Raw genomic sequence first — 16,819 nt, forward strand, 5'->3', positions numbered from 1 at the left:
ATTATTGACGTTGCAATTGTTGCCTCCTTTATGCAGGGGGATGATGAATGCTTGCTTCCACAGTTGAGGCACAGTGCATTCATGGATGGAGCGGTTGATTAGAATGCTAATGGGATAGGCAATGGCATCTGCTATGTGTAGGAAATGAGAGGAATGTTGTCAGGGCATTAGTACATGGCTTTCGTTTCTGGAGTTTCTTAATAGTGCTAGTGGGTATAGGTTTTAATGAGAATAGAGAGGGAAGTAGAGAGGGAGAATTTGAGGAGGGTTCAGGTGGTGGGGCAGTAAGAGTAGTGGAAAAGGTGGAAGATGGGCAGTGTGAAGTAGAAATGGGGATAGGGTTGATTATGGTAGGAGGAGGGGGTGTGGTAGATGGTGAGGGGGAGCATGTGAAGGAGGAGGTGAGTTTGCTAATAGCTATTCAGTTCAACTCCTTTTTTATCAACTCTAAGTCCAAGTCTGGGATGTTTGGGTCTGGGGTTGGGGTGTGTGGTTTGCTGGGGTTAAGGAGGGTGGAGATCCCCTTCCAGAATCTTTGGGGGTTAGTTTTATTATTGTTCTGGAGTGTGAAGAAGTATGTTTGTCTATCAGAGATCATTTGCTTTTTTACTTTATTTCGAAGGGTTTTATACGCAATATGTTTATCTGGTGTCTTATTTCTCAGAGTCCCCAGGCTTTGTCTCCAAGACGCATAGTTGAAAGTGTAGTTTTGGTTAGCCAGGGGGCTGAATTTGTTTTTATTCTTTTTGTTGTTAGAGGGGCTTGGGAATCAAGTATTCCTAGGAATGTAGAGTTAAAGTGGGCAACTGCTTCTTCTAGGGGCAGTGTCTTCAGATTGTTCCAATTTAATTGCTTTCAGGGAATCTATGAAGATTGAAGGGTTAAAGCTTTTGTCATTGCGGGTAGTGATGTAGTTGTGGGTACGGTTAGAGATGCAGGGGAGTCGGTGGGTGAAAGTGGGCAGATGATCACTAAGAGGGTCGGGAAGGGTACCGCTACCTGAAAAATAGTGGGGGTGTGACACTAGAATCCAGTCAAGGATGGTGCCACTTGAGGGGTCTTTAGATGGGTGAGTTATGGTGTTGATTAGCTGGGAAAAGTTATATAGATTGATGTTAAGAGGGTTGTTTGGAGACTGGATGGAGGCCCAGTTAATATTTACATCTCCTAAGATTATGGTTTCATTGCTAATATTGTCAGAGAGCCAAGAGAGGATATTTTCAAGTGTTGAAATATTGTCCCCTGGGGGAATGTAGAGGGATGCTAGACATATGTGTTTATGCTTATTAACTTGAAGGAGAGAGAGGAGTATTTCAGCATTATTAAATGTGGGGGTAGGTTTGTCATATGGGGTAACTAGCAAGGAAGAGGAGTAAAGGAGAGCAACTCCACCGCCTTTCTTTCGGGTCCTGTCTTTTTTCTAATGATTGAATAGCTGGGTGGAGTTATTTCAGAGTCTTTTATGGAGGGCTTTAACCATTTTTCTGAAATAGATAGTATGTCAGGTTTGTTAATCCTGAGCCATGCATGGAGGGTAGGGACTTTACTTCTCTAAACTCACAAAGTACAGTGAATAAAGAATATAGGCTTGTGTGAAGAGGAAGAGGGGCCGGGGTTGGGATGGATATCACCAGATAAAAGGCAGGTAATGAGATGGAAGATTGGGTTTGAAAGATAGTTGATTAGAGTAAGAAAATGGTTTGGGTCTGCTGAGATGGTCAAGGGGTGTTTATTTGCTATGAGGATAGCGTTTTTCTGAGAGGTGAAAACTTTGAAAGAGAAGGTGAGGAGCTGTGTTATTGGGTAAAGATGGGGAAGAGATGGGAGAGTGCGATTGTGAGAGTGGGGAATTCAGATGGTTGGTTGTGTGATAAAGTTGTGAGTGGTAAGAAGTATGAGGTTGGGTGAGGTGATAAAGATATGATAGTTTAAGAGAAAGTGATAGAAGAAGTATGATGGAAGAAGGGTTTAGAGGCATGTTGAAAAGGTTGCTTAATATTAAGTGTTGTAGTTGTCTAATATGTATTATAAGTTTATTGTGCGGGGGGATAAGAAATGTTTAGCCAAGGTAGGGTAGAATAAAGAGTAGTGGAGAGAGTAGAGCTGGATGTAATTAAGGTAGGTGAGAGCTGGATGTAATTAAGGTAGGTGAGTGAGTGAGAGTTTTAGAAGTGAGATGATGTAATTAAGGAAGGTAGTGAGTGTTTTAGAAGTGAGATGTATTGAAATGTATTGGCTGTGGGTGTGGTTGCAAATTAGATAATAGGCTGATGGGGGTGTGTCTAAGGTGTTGATGGTTGATTGGTGTAGGGAGAAAGTGGGTGTGGAAACGAGGGATATAGCTAGATGCACTGGGGGCGTGTGGGATTTGGGGGCAGGGTAGGGGAGCGGAGTGAGCCCAAAGGGCGAAGAAACCAGGAGAGGACCAAGAGTCAATCAGTGAAGCATAGGATACAGGAGAGTAAGTAGTAGCAGGGTAAGCAGGGTTCCTGTACCTAAGAGGTAGAGGGGGCAAAAGTGTGGATGAATGGGTGAGGAGTGTGAACAAAAGAGGAAAGTAGAAAATGAGTGAGGAACAGTAGTGTATAGTAGGGAGGGGATGCCCTCTAGTGGCCTAGTGGAGAGTTGCACTGGGTCAACTAGGAAGGTCTTGGGACTAGATAGGATAAAGTGAAGAGGAGCAGGGAAAGAACTCTGTTAAAGATGGGAGAGAGAATGGAGAGGGAGAAATGAAAAGTGTTTAGGCTGCTGGCCGACCTGGCAGGGAGATAGCTTACAATGGTATCAAATAAGCAGGAGTTACAATGGTAGAACAAGTGGCAACAGATGTACATACATTCACAGTGTCCTCTGGGAGACACTTTTCCAATTTCCAGGGTAGGGATTGATGCAGCAGAGCAGTATGTCTCAAGTAAAAATGAGGATGGAGTAGGTGACCTTGGTTGTATGTGTATGTCCACCCAGGCGTGGTCCCAAGGGAAACTATAGGGCACAAAATAGGAGCGTTCTCCCAGTCAGGCACTAGCAGCATCATCACTTAACATGAAGAACATAGTACAGTTGTGTACACTTACCATAAATGTAGATGTCCAAGTGTATTCACTGTTGCAGCCCTGGTTAACCTCCCTTCAGCCCCCTTTCTTCTTTTGGCTATACCTCTACTCTCACTTACTATGCTCAAAAAACTTTTTGGTGTATTTGCTTTTTTGTTGGAGGTAAATCTTTGTATTGTAGATTTAATTGCTTCCCTTTAGGGGGCACCTGACATCTGGGGCAAGAAAAACTGATGTAATGGCGTTGGCTCATGTTTTATACCCCTGACCTGATGTCATGGAAGAAGGGACAGCAACCGACGCAGGACCCAAGACTTTGTTAATCAGGCCGACTGAGGAATACTGCAAGCAGATAACCCAAATGTAATGACTGCAACAGTGAATACACTCTAACATCTACATTTATGGTAAGTGTACACAACTGTACTTTCTATACACATGGGTGGATGCACGATCCAAGTATAGCACACATGCATCTTTTAAATTTTGAATAGAATACAAAATGAAGTGGGTGAGCTAGTGGGGGGGGGATTCATCCCCCCAAAAGTATTGTGTACTTTCATAGTTTATTTTTCCCTTTCCCTTCAGTGTGACTTATTTTGATTTTAAGCTTTTGCCATTTTGTCCATTGTCTGGCTGTTACTTTTTTGTGTGTTTCCTCCAGATGTACTTGACTACAGCACAGTCTATATTTTAATGGTTCTGGAATATTGGACTGTGTATGAACCTTTTTGACATAGAAAAAAGCATGTGAGTAAGTGTTCATTTACCACTTTTGAAGTCCTCACTGCATTCGAGAAGTAAGAATGCAATTTGTCTCTTGACGGGGGGATATTTAAAGCAATAACCCATGACTGGATGTGGGTGATGCTGGATTTATACACCGTTTGTATGGCTTTATCACTAGGGTGAAGCCTGAGTGATCAAACAAAGTTAACTGTATAAGTTGCTTACCTTTCTTAAATATCGTCTTTGTATAATGGCACAAGAGGGTTCCTCCACCTTGTTTTCTCATTCTTCTGTGTCTTCTGATATACTGAGTATGCGTATAGGACTTGTGTTCACACACTTGCACAGTCCATCTTTACTGTTCAATAGAAGCAAAGGAGAAAAAAAATCTTTTAATTATTTTTAAGTTTGAGGTAAGAATGTCTGCATTCTACGAAAATCTGAACTGTTCAAAGGTACAACAGTCTGCCAAGACAGCGCAGAAATAAAAGGAAAATCAGGTTTGTTTCTGTTTTTCTTTTATTTGGCCTGTCCTCTGTATTGTATATCAGTAGAAAAGTCTAGCCGCTCAATGGCACTTAAGTGGATAGACATTTTTTTCTGTTTGTATATGCTCATTTTACTACAGGCACACTGGTTGGACTAACCAGTTAGCATGCATGTTTTTTAATACTAATGAGATGTCATTGTATGACATGCTTTAGAACACTATCTGATAAGTTGGAAAAACCTAAACTAGCTGTTTGTCCAATTAGAGTCTGATAAATCTACTTAATCCAGTTATAAGAGAGCAAGAGGAGTACTACCGTGCAGAATATTGTGATGGTGTGTATCTGTAAACTTTAAAACTTGACATCTTAACATTTAGTTACATTAAAACTGTCTTAAGTTCGTGTATTCTCATGTATGGAAATGAGGACTTGCCATCAAGGAAGAATATCAGCATTCACAGATTTGTGCTAAGCTTACACTGAAGGAGATCATCAAAAGCTTACCTACATCGCCCGGTACTGATGGGAGACTAACAGTGCTCCCTTTAAGTAGGTTTTCGTCACATGTATCCTGGGCAAAATTTGGTTATTACCCATCCAGTCGTCTTGACTCGTTTTAAAGGTTGCTAGGGAAGCATTCTGTCTCAATATAAGAGCAGTGTATTCCCCAAATGGGGAATACACTGGGTTAGGTACCTGCCATATCATTTGATTGTGGTGTTGTAATAATTTATTTTTAGAAAGTGTATGTGTGTTTGCTTTACCGCCAGCCCTGTTTAGGTGAAGGAGTTCAGTGTGCGCTGGATTAACATAGCAAGGTAGAGATTACCCCTCAGGAGTCTGTATCATGGGTAGATTAAAAGCATTGCTAAGGGTACTTAGACCAGAGATCTTTTCATATGGAAATGTCGGGTTCTCTCAAGTTGGTTTAGAAGCTTAATGAACTACATGCCAAGTGGGACATGCTATTCAATGCTTAGCCTAATAAGGGAGGAGAAAACTGGGAATTACAACTTCTTTGGACTTGGGGATACCACAAAGGATACATTGTAGAAGGCAGAATGATTTTACAACCACTACAGAGACATGGTGGTTGTTAAAGGAAAGTCTGTCAGCAAAGGTACCCAAGTCCCTTTTGACTAAGTTAAGTGGAACATTATCTGTGTGGTAAGTGGAAGTAGTGCTATATTTATCAAAAGAAGCTCTGCTGCATTTCTTTGCACCAAGGGTAAACCCTTGATTAATGCACCAAGTATTTAGTCGAGCTGTTTCTGGAGAATTTTAGTATCTTAATGGTGTTTAATTGGCTCCCCCATTTGCAGTCTATTTCTAACTTGGTTAGCTATAGTATGTTTATCTCCATTCTAATGCTAGAGAAGTGCGTACCAAAAAGGAAGGTACCCATGATCGAGCCTTGTTGGTCACCGCTGGTTATGCTTCTCTGTCTAGACCAAATGCACCTGACTTTAATGAAATGGGTTCTTTTAAAAAGTCTGCTTATCTGTCCAGTGAAGGTTGTACTGGTTAATGTTAGAGGAGTTTTCAGTAAACCCAGCATGGAGGTCGTGTCAGAGGTCTTGGCAACGTCCAGGTGGACACTATGGCCTGCGTGCCTGTTGTCAGTGGCTTCAGTAACGTTTTCAAAAAAATTCAGCCGGGTTGTGCAGGCATGATCTGCCCTTTACAAAACCAAACTAATGCAGATCCAAGGGTTCAAGTTCATCTGTGTTGCTGTATTAGTTCAGTTTCATTGTCATTTCCCTCCAAAAGCATTGCTAGAATTGGGAGGGTCTATGTTTTAACAGGAAACTGTACAGACAAAAAATAAAATTAAAAAAAATTTAAAACAAATCTTTATACATTTCTGATTGGGAATAAAAACACATGCAAACAGTATACTGACTGAATCCTGTTTTAGTACTTGAAAGCTTCTCCAAAGATTCAGATCATTTGAAACCGCTTGGTGCATTCCTATACATGAGGTCATCATCTTTACTCAAGGAGCTTATACTTGGCCAGAAATATTAAAGCACTTGCCAAACGGGTAGAAACCTTCATGTTTCAAAGCCATTAATAAACAGGTTACACATTCCTAGAGTATATATTGCTTCTAAACCAAGAGTCTAAAGACTTCTTAAATACATTGAGGTCGGCACTTATCTTGTATTTAGAGTTGGCATTTTCCAAAATCTCATTAACGATTGTGTTGTAAATTTGTCCTTGGTAGCAGTTTGAGTTAGAAAAGATTATGCATTCTTGATTTCATCTTAACAGTTTATAAGATGGTAATAGTTCAGTTTTTAACAATAATCTAAATTCTCAGTACATGATATACCCTTCCATGTAACCATTTTAAGGTATGGAATGTAACTTGAGCCTCTCCAGATTTTCTTCATAACAGAATTTTGGCATTTGGAGAATTTCCTGTGAATATTTTCTAGTAATGTTATGTGTGATCTCCTTTTGAAATGTGAACATAATATGGAGTTCTGTTCAATAATTTGCCTTGCATAGGTTTTAAATTTAAGTAGAGCCTTCCCTAATCCAGTGCCATTTTTTAATAGTAGTTAACTAACTCACATTAAAATAATGCTTGTGCTCTCAAGTTAATTTAAGGTTCAGATTGTGTTATGCAGATACCAAAGCGATTGTACTTTAAATCTCAATGATGTCTGTACCCAAGATGAATGTGTATACAGGATGGACTAAAGTACATAATTTATAGATCACCTGGACACTCAAGTTTATTTTATTTATTGACATTTGTTTAATGGGGTGGTCTGACTGGGTCTACAGAACCAGTTTTCAGCAGAAGCCCGGGGAGAAAAGCTCCACATACGGTACAAAAAAATCCAATACAATGTAAATCACATTAGAAATACTATACAAAAATAAGTTGAAAGAACAAACTATGTTGCAAGATGTTATAATGTATACTACACATCTAGACAATTCTATAGAGTTAAAACATTATAGACAGTAATAGTCACTCACCATACATGATGTAGTGTCCAAAAAATAGTATGTAGGTAGTGCAATGTGTGACATTGACTGCTATAGTACATGAAATAGAATGTTAGTTTCGGTTAGGAAAATAATAGCCAGAAAGATAGTGAGAGAGTTGAAAAGAATAGAAGCAATACAGCCTTTGGTAGCTAGAGGTAGTGAATTCCGAAGTAGGGAGACACTGGTGTTCTTATGGGTTTTCAGATAGCTAAGAGAATTTTGTCTACTGATGATTATTGGGATCAATTTGGTTTGTAAGGTATGACTAGATTGGCTAGTGGAGAATGGGCAGTAGGTTTGAAAATAAGGTTGTGCAAGGTGGATAGCTGAATGAAGGCAAGTTGGTTGGGGAGTTCAAGCCAGTTTAATTCTAGGAGTGATTTACAGTGGTGTATGAGATATTTAGAGTTTGTGGCAAACTGCAACTTTGTTGTAGCATGGCTTCATCTTGCTTATGGCAGAGGTTTGTAAGTTAGTTAGGATAGGGGCACCATAAAGAAGGGAGGGAAGCAAAAAAGTTTTTGCAAGGGTAGTTTTAGTTGCTGCAGTAAAGAAATGTTCGTTTCTATAAGAGTCCCAGTTTTTTTGAGGAGTTTTATTTATATTTTGCTGTATATGGGGGTCGAATGAAAGTTTGTCAATGATGATTCCTAGAAGTTTTGTTTCCTGCACTATTTCTATGATAGTGTTGTCAGATGCAAGGATGTTAAAATGATCAGTAACAGAGGAGTTGTTCATGAGATGATAGAGTACTAGTTTTGTCTTTGGATTAAGAAAGAGTTGAGCATTTCTTATCCAGGATTCTACTGCAGTAAAGGACTGTTGAGTTTTTGAAAGTAGTTCTGGTAGTGATTGAGCAGTACAGATTCTGGTGGAATCATTGGCGTATTGAATGCGGGTCCCAGGGTGAGAGGCAGTGTGAAGGTTGTATTTGAAAATGTTGAAGAGTAGGGGTCCTAGGATGGAGCCTTGAGGGACTCTCGTTGCGAGGAAAGGGTGAGAGTTCATTGGACCATTTCACTGCTTGTTTATAATCCTTGAGGTAGCTCTGAAGCCATTTTACTGTGTTATGTGAGAAGCTCAAGTTAGTGTGTTTAATAGTAAGGGGGTGAGACACTGTGTCAAAGGCCTTGGAGAGATCAAGGAATGCTGAGGATGTATAGCATCCTGCATCTCTGGCTTTGTTCACAGTGTCTCTAAAAGATAATATGGCTGTGGCTAGGTCAGAAGCCATTTTGGTTAAAAGATTGTTTTACAATAGGTATTGCATTACCTGCTGATGGATACCTCTCAAGAATTTTGGATATGGGTGACCTAGATGGACATGGGACAGAAATTGGATAGATCAAAAGAGTTGCCTCCTTTGTGGATGGGGGTGATGTGAGATTGTTTCCATATGGTAGGTACTTCTGATTCAGATAAAGACCTATTTATACGAATACTGATTGGGTAGGCAATTGAATTAACCGCCATTTTGAGGGTGTGGTGGAAGATTATCAGCCGAGGTAGAGCATGGTTTTAGTTCATGTTGCAGTTTCTTAATGGTGTCACTATGTATGGGCTGAAACGAGAATGGGATTTGTATGACATCTTGTTGAATAGGGGGGTTGTTAATGACAGGGTTAGAAGTAGTTGGTGTCTGAATAGGTTGAAGGGTGAGGGGGGGGTCCAGTATTAGGGGTGCTAGTAGGTCTGATATTGATTTTATGAAGTGCTTGTTAAAGTTTTTGGCTATTTGTGATGGAGGGGTATCGGGTGATAGGGTGTGATCTACATTTATTCCAGGGTTAAGTAGAGAAGATATAGAGTGCCAACATTTATTGGGGTTGATTTTATGTTGGAATAATATGACTTCTTATCTGTGTTTGTTGGTTTTGACCCTTTATTATGGAGTGTTTTGAAATTAATATGATTTTATTCATTTTTGTTCTGTTTCCAGGTTATCCAGACTAGGTCCCTTTGCTTCCTCAGCTGTTTGTATTCCTTAGAGAGCCATGGCGCAGAGTTCTTTTTGATGCTTTTCATATAAATGGGAGCTAGCGTATTAAATATGTGAAAGAAGGTATTATTAAAGTATAGTACAGTGTCATTAAGGGGTGGTTGTTTAAAGGGTGTCCAGTCTATTTCATGTAAGAGATTGTTGAATTTATGCTGACAAAAATTAGTTGCGTTCCTAACTGGATTTACAGTGAGTACTCGTAGTTGTTGGGAATTTGTTCTAAGGGAATAAGCTGGCAGATGATCACTGAGGGAGCTAGACAGTGTACTGAAAAATATGTAATTGGCAGGATGGGATACTAGGATTCAGTCTAGGGTGGATTGGCAGGTAAGATCTTTTCTCTATCTTGCTGGAGTATTGAAAAGCTGAGGAAAAAAATGAAGATTTATACCATATGTGGAGGAGTTGGAAGCTATGGTTTGCCAGTCTGTATTTCCATCTCCTAAGATTGTTTCAAGGTTTATTGTTTGGGATGTCCAGGATAAAATATTTTCCAGCACTGGTATATTGTTAGCTGGTGAGATATAAGTTACCATTTTGCAAATTCGTTGTGATATGCTGAGGTTCAAAAAGAGATTAGTACCTCAGCATTGGAAAAAATGAGTATATTACTGGTGTAGGGTGTGATGTTGAGCGTAGAGGGATATAGAAGGGCTATATCCCCCCCACACACACACACACCTTTTTTTGTAGATATCTCTCTTCCGGTTATTGCAAAGTTTGGAGGTATTATTTCCGAGTCTTTTACACTGGGGTGTAGCCATGTTTCTGTAAGGGCTAGTATGTCAGGTTTATTTTGATCAATCCAGGCATGCAGTGGAGTGGGGCTGTTTTATTACATGTACTTCCAAGGTTCAGTGCAAGTATGTTTAAATCTTTGAGGTTACTCTTGTGGTTAGGATTAGAGGGTGGGCCAGGGTTAAGATGCGTGTCTGCACATTTCAGTAGATAGGGAGTACCATGGGAAGTGTTTTTTATTCCTAGCTGATGGTGCTGGTGTGAAGTGTGGTTTCATAGGAGGTGAGGAGGCCATTTTGTGGGTTGAATAATATGGGAGGGGTATAGGGGAAAAGCTGGGAGGAGATATGTGAGAAGCTATGTTTTTTGGGTGTTGGTTGGAGGAGGTTGTTGATGTGTATCGGTGTGTGGGGGTAAGCGAGGATATAGCTGTAGTGAGGTTGAGAATTAAGAGTAAATTTAGGCAGATTAGTAGGATCATGTCAACTGTGTTAGTGGGCTTAAAAATAGTAAGTGGTATTTGTGTTAGAATGTAATATCAGGTGTAAATGAAGATTATCTTGTGATGTGTGCAGTGGAAGGTAAGGTTGGAAATGTTTTGACTTAAGGGTGAGCTTTGACAATGTGGTTAGGTGTTTTGCCTTGTGGTTTGTGATGAGAGGTGGGGGAGATGACTGGTCAGTAGTAAAATTGTGGTGCAGTGTTAGTTTGTGTGTGTAGTAGAAGAGACGGTGATAAGACTTTAGTTGGTGTAAGACAGTTTGAGATGGTGAAGTACAGTTGAATTTTATATAGTCAGTGGCACTAATTAAAAATCCACCTTTTTTAATGTCTGCATATTTGGATAACTGGTATGTGCTGTCATTAAGTAAAAAAGAAGATAAAGAGTTGAGCAGTAGTGGGCCCAGTACAGACAATGTGGGGGACATCAGACCCACTTTCTGACCAACTGGAATAGAGGCCATCCATTTTAACACATTGCTTCCTGTTGAGCCAACCCTTTACCCAATTAATGTTGACTGTATACAGTGAGACACACCTTTCAGCTATCAAAAAGCTCAACTGTACTTTTAAGTAGCAGAGTTTTAAAAAACGTCTAGCCTACATATTAAGCCAATCTTGTCTTCAGTGTTATAGAACCACCAATCAAGTCCTTCGATATATTCCCTATTTTAACTAATACAAGTTCTTACTATAGTTTTCTAGGAACAGTGTTTGAAAAAAATCTGATCAGTATTTGCACAGAATGACGCTGATATAAGCTGTCTTGGAAAGAAAACTTTGCTAAACTGCTCAATAACGCTCTCTGATAATGTTGAAGTAATCTTTCATTAGTTTTTGTAACTGCTTAGTAATAGTATGTTTTTTAAATGATGCTCAGAGCACTGCATATAACCACTGTGACATTTAATGTTGTGTACTTTTTGTAAATGCAGTGAAACCATACATCAGTGACTGTTTCAATTTTAAGTTCATCCACTGACAGTAACTTGAGATTTAACAATTCATCCCCTTCAGAATGTACTATAGAAAATCTGAAAAGAGCCCTCTGTCTTTGAGCAGTACTAAGAACTAGTGGGTCTTCCGCATCTCTGTATCCCACCAGCTTTGTAGGGATTACCTGTGTAGTCTGCTAGTAACAAAGAGTATCTGCTGTGCAAATGCTGACCAGCTCTATTACAGGTTAAAGCATGCAGTAAGAGTTCCATGCAGATTTTTTTAAGGTAGATAGCAAATGTTGGAGTTGTGATAAGGAAGAAAGAGGCAATTGAAAACATACTTGCTGGGAGTACAATGAGTTGGCGGACTTTATGTATTCCTTGTGGAATGCATTGCTGGAGATGCTGGGTAGGCAGATTGGTGTGACAAGGGAAATGATTTTTCTAAGCTATGCTATAGAATCAGAATTGCCTAGAAATAGTAAAGCTTTGCTGTCTCTAATTATGATGGCTGCCAAAAAACAATTACTGAACAATGGAAATGAAAATCTAAACCAACTGTATTAGAAGTAGTGAATGTAGTAACAGTGATGAAATAAGTGGAATTGAGATGTTTAGAAAAAGGAGCAAACTACACCGGAAAAAAATGGGAATTGTGGGAACAGTACATACAGGGGAGGAATGAGGTTTAAAAGAAGGCAGGACTTAAATGACCTATGTAATGTTTGACTGAGAATAATTGGGTAGATTATAAGTGATGCATAATGTTTGCAAATAGGTTGTCAGTATGGTTTGTGATGTTAAATGCTTGCACCTAGGATTGTGTTGTGTGGTTTGTTTTCATTTTTATATAAATGTATGATTGCTTATGCCATGATGATTTAATAAAAACTGCCCATACATGTTAAGCAGAGCGCCCCTTTGGCCCTCTTCAAAAGGAACCTTGACGATTGGATGGGAGAGAGGAAATTCACCTCGGGGATCACGTCAGTTGCCCTGTTAGACAGGGGTCCAGGGAAGTAAATAGTGTGGGAAGAAATAGCCATGGAATTGTTATGACTAGGCTAGGCTTGTATAGGCCCTAGTACCAACCTATGAACCTATTAAAAAAATAGGCTTAGCTTATATGATATATAGCAATATACGTGAAGTGTAATGTTAATTTTGTTTGATTACTTTTACATAAATGTAAATGTGCCTATGTCACAAGTGATAATTCAATAAAGGTGTGTTAAGGTTTCATGCAGGTATGAAAGTCTGCTTGGTCATCTTGCTGTTGGTACAGTTTTGTAAGGCACTTTTTTTCTCAGAATTTTTGAGGAGTATCCATTGGAGACAAGTATATCTGAAGTAGTTGAAACTGAAACGGTCACTGTGATTTATTCGGCACCAGATAAATTACCGCTTACTTGTAGATTGTATTGGATACCACCACACAATAGGTTGATTGCCTCCAATTTTTTTTGCAAAACAATTGTTATGTTTTTGTATTTGTGAATGAATAAATAAAAGTAATATTTGGTCCCCTCAATTTCATAACATTAACTAATGCCAAATTTTTCTTCATTGCAGATTGCCTGAGAATAATTTTCTTTCATGGCTTTTCCTTTTGCTTTACACTCCGTTTGGTGTGTGCCTGCTTCTTCTCAGGTTATTTATTGGTGTCCATGTATTCCTGATCAGTTGTGCATTGCCGGATAGCTTGATACGTAGGTGAGTTTTGGTGATTGCACTGAGTTATGAAGTAACCATATTTTTGCAATGTTACTGTTGTACAGCTAATTATATAATTCTTTTTTAGCCACATCAGTTTTTTGCACCTCAGTGTTTCGTAAAAATCTACTGCCAGTCATTAGCGGACCGGAGTTCCGCTGTGGCGACCCCTTACCGGGAAAAAGCCGAAAGACAAACAACAACAGTTTTTTGTACTAACTTTTGTGTGTGTTGTGTTTACTATACATGTTCAATTAATTTTATGAACAAGTTGAGGTGGATAAATTTTTCCAACTGTTTTTCTACTCCACTGTCCCTCTTGTGGGTATATGACCTAGTAATACTTTAGAACTGTATTCCTGCTGGTAGTCAATTCATTCTAATTTTTGTTTTTAACAAGTGTGTTTAATTGTAGTTTCGTCAGTTGTTTGTATTCTGTTGTACTTCTAAAGTTTTTGTTTTCTCTTGGGCTTTACTGAAAAGTGTATTTTAGGCCCAGCAAGACCATCCTGTTAAACAAGTGCAATAAAGTAATTAGTTCTGCCTTCAAATTGCAGGGATTGGGAAGTTTGAAGGAAGGAAACCCCTTGGAACTGACTGAAGGTTCATGGGTTCAAGATGGCAAGCATCTGTTATACAAGATAGACATATGGAAAGTTTGTGAGCAGTTTAGGGTACCAAAAGAGTTTTCTTCACTTCACTTTTAGTACATATGTGGTGTAAAATCTTACACAAGTGTTATAAACTGCAGTTAAGCTAGTTTATAACCAAGTGAGTTGGAGTATCAATGATTTGTGAAGCATGGATAAATGGCAGACAAAAGTTTGCAACATTGTAGGAAGCTGGTTTAAGGTGTATTAGATTAGCAGATTGTACTTTGACGTAGTGTGCGATATACTTTGAGGTAGTGTGAGATACCAGGACAGATGATTGGGTTTTGTTTGCTCCATGGGTTAGAGGATGCCAAAAACAAGTTTGCCTCTTGTATTAACAAATACAGTGAAACTTTTAACGGTACAAGTCTGAACACTGGGGAAAGAGGACGCAACACTTGTTAGATCACTTTTGAGAAGCTATTAGTTTTATTTCCTGCATGCCTTAGGATCTGTAAAAGCAAAATCTTGTAATTTTGTGAATAAACTTTTCTGTCTTTTGTAGAAACTTTATTGCATTTGTCTGTTAATGCTTTTATTACTGGTGAACATTGGGTAACCCTAACCACCTTGAAGTTCTTCTTGATGGCCTGTTTTCTGCTATGGGAGCATGGATAAAACTTTATGAAGACTCTTGTTTGTGGGGTGTTGCAATTACATATGGCTGAGAGAACAAAGCTATTGAAGTAGTCCAACATTGCTTCAGTTATGGGTAAAGCACTAAGAGAACCTTTTCTGCTTGCAGGAGGTCCTTACCAGAAGTTCATATTTCTTAGGTTGTGCCATTGGTTGCCAGGGAGGCTGCAGGCTTAACTACGAACCTTGAAGTGTGGTCACTTCATATCTCTGGCACTTTGATAAGTTGAGGGCAGCAGTTAAATTAGCTCTTGTGGAAGGCACTGTTAGTGGCTGGTTCTTCTAAGAAGATTTTGGAGTTACAAGTTGTTGCATGTGAACTACCGTACCTGATATTCCATAGTGAAAGAGTGTAATTGAAAAAATCCATCCTTTATGCCAAGGTTAGTTTCTTCAGTGACTCTAAATCCATGAATTTTCCAATGTTTTTTTGCAAACTAACAAAATGATAGAGAACAGCACTTGTACCTGTTTACATACAGCTGAGATGTACTTGAGGAGTGACAATTTCGGAAAGACTGATCAACTTTTATACATTTCAGGGAAAGGAAGGATAGCTTGCTAGTCAGTAAACACATACGTTTTTCTCTCTCTCTCTTTCTCTAATTTGGCCCACAGTATTGTCTCTTGCTAGAATATAAAAGAACCATCTTCAAGGCCCATAGAGAGTTCATTTATCTTGGGCAGTAGACACATGATCAGCATGTTTCATAAACATACCTACACAAAGTGTTTTAGAAGCTGAAACAGTCTGCTGCCAATACCTTCACAAAACACTAAGCCTGATACCTTCTCCAGGAATTTGACAGATTTTGGGCTGACTTTACTTCATAGAATGCTGTAACTGCCCTTCTCTTGGTATAGCAGTACTGTGTCCAAGTGTCACTTAGTGGTGTAGTACAGTTTTGTGTGTAACCCTGGAAAGAAGAGCCCCCCCCCCCCATCTTTTGTACTAGATAGCACTGATACTCCAAGCATTACAACTGCACAGCGAGTAAAACTTACTAGACTACTTGGAACACTTCTCCCTTCCCGTTATACGTTACACATGCTTGTCTCTCCTAATTTCCTTTTCCTTTCTTTGAGTGCAGAAGGAAAAATAAATGGCCCCAGCAGCATTTTTTATTTTGTTATGGATTCATAGGTAATTAACTAAGCATGTGACTTGAGTGATCACTGAAAGATTGACGTCACCCAATAGTAGTGATTCTATTGGTTTCCAATAGTAAGTAGACTGCTCTCACAAGCCCCTGTTGCAAATTCGAGTCTGGTTTTGAAGGTTGTCGGGAAAGTACTCTTTGCAGAGCAAGTCTGTTTCAAAGGCAGGGAATGCTTTGGGTTTAGTAACTTTTGCTCCAGCAGGTATTATGGTAAAATTTTAGATTGGTGGAGTGGGTGTTTTCCTGCTGGCTTGTGTAGGTGAAGGAGATCAAAAGTATACAGTTTATAAACGATCCCAGCTAAATGTTAATCCCTGTGTAACCCATTGGATGACTGACAAGCTCTCAAATGGAAACCAGGAAGTTAGGATGGGCTGTTGTACCTGTACCAAACAACTTGTTAGTAGTGGTTTACCCTAAGGTTCAGTTCTTGGACCACTTCTCTTTCACCTTTACTTCTCTGATACCAAAGCTACTGTCAAAGATTTATGGCTGGCCAAGTTTTTAGATGACTGTAAACTTTATGCCATCATAAACTCCTCCTAGGATGCCAAGCTCCTCCAAGAAGGCTTTCCAAATCAAACAGCTGGTGTGAAAACCATGGACTAAAACTGAATGCCAAGAAATGTGTAGTAGTATTCTTTGACTAGCAAGAATTTCCTTGTAACTGTCACGTAGACGCCGTACTCCTGAAGTTTTATCCAGTAGTTAGGTTCCTGGGAGCCTATGTAGACAATGAACTGTCCTTTTGATCACCATATTATCTCCGTCTTTTCACCTTTCTCTGCTTCAGTGTTATACAGGCTACTGCTGATTGCTGCCCTGCCATGTCATACCTACAGCACATTCTCAAGAATTGTGGAGGCTTAAAAATCCGCTGGGGAGATCTAAATCTCTTTTGTAATATAAATAGAACATGTTGGAGGGATGTGCATCACAGAGAGTACCACTTTGGAATAGTCTTGCTCTCCACATAAAGCAACTTTACAATGTTCAGTCATAATCTGGATGAATGGATGGGTAACCGCTAATTCACCCCTGGTTTAGCACCACAGTCCCTTATGGTAGGACAGCATGTAAATGTTCTGTTCATTTTTGGATTATTTGTACTTAAAGGAAAACTCCACCCTCTAATACATTTTAACTCAATCGTTGGTTTCTTTTCTCCCTACAGTATGGGTCCAGCATTGTGTAGGTACCAG

At 39.4% G+C, this 16,819-nt stretch overlaps 1 protein-coding gene across 1 annotated transcript in view; it reads left to right on the forward strand.

The window, feature by feature from the left end:
* The window catches only part of AUP1 (AUP1 lipid droplet regulating VLDL assembly factor), an 831,864-nt gene that overhangs the window by 39,090 nt on the left and 775,955 nt on the right, over window positions 1-16,819 (forward strand). The window contains exon 2 of the mRNA XM_044064448.1: window positions 13,028-13,168. Within this exon, the coding sequence (XP_043920383.1) occupies window positions 13,028-13,168 (141 nt within the window). The remainder of the gene's footprint in view (window positions 1-13,027; window positions 13,169-16,819) is intronic.

Source organism: Protopterus annectens, chromosome 2.part2 (genome assembly GCF_019279795.1).
Source record: "Protopterus annectens isolate FY-2018-M chromosome 2.part2, PAN1.0, whole genome shotgun sequence".
NCBI classification, from domain to species: domain Eukaryota; kingdom Metazoa; phylum Chordata; order Ceratodontiformes; family Protopteridae; genus Protopterus; species Protopterus annectens.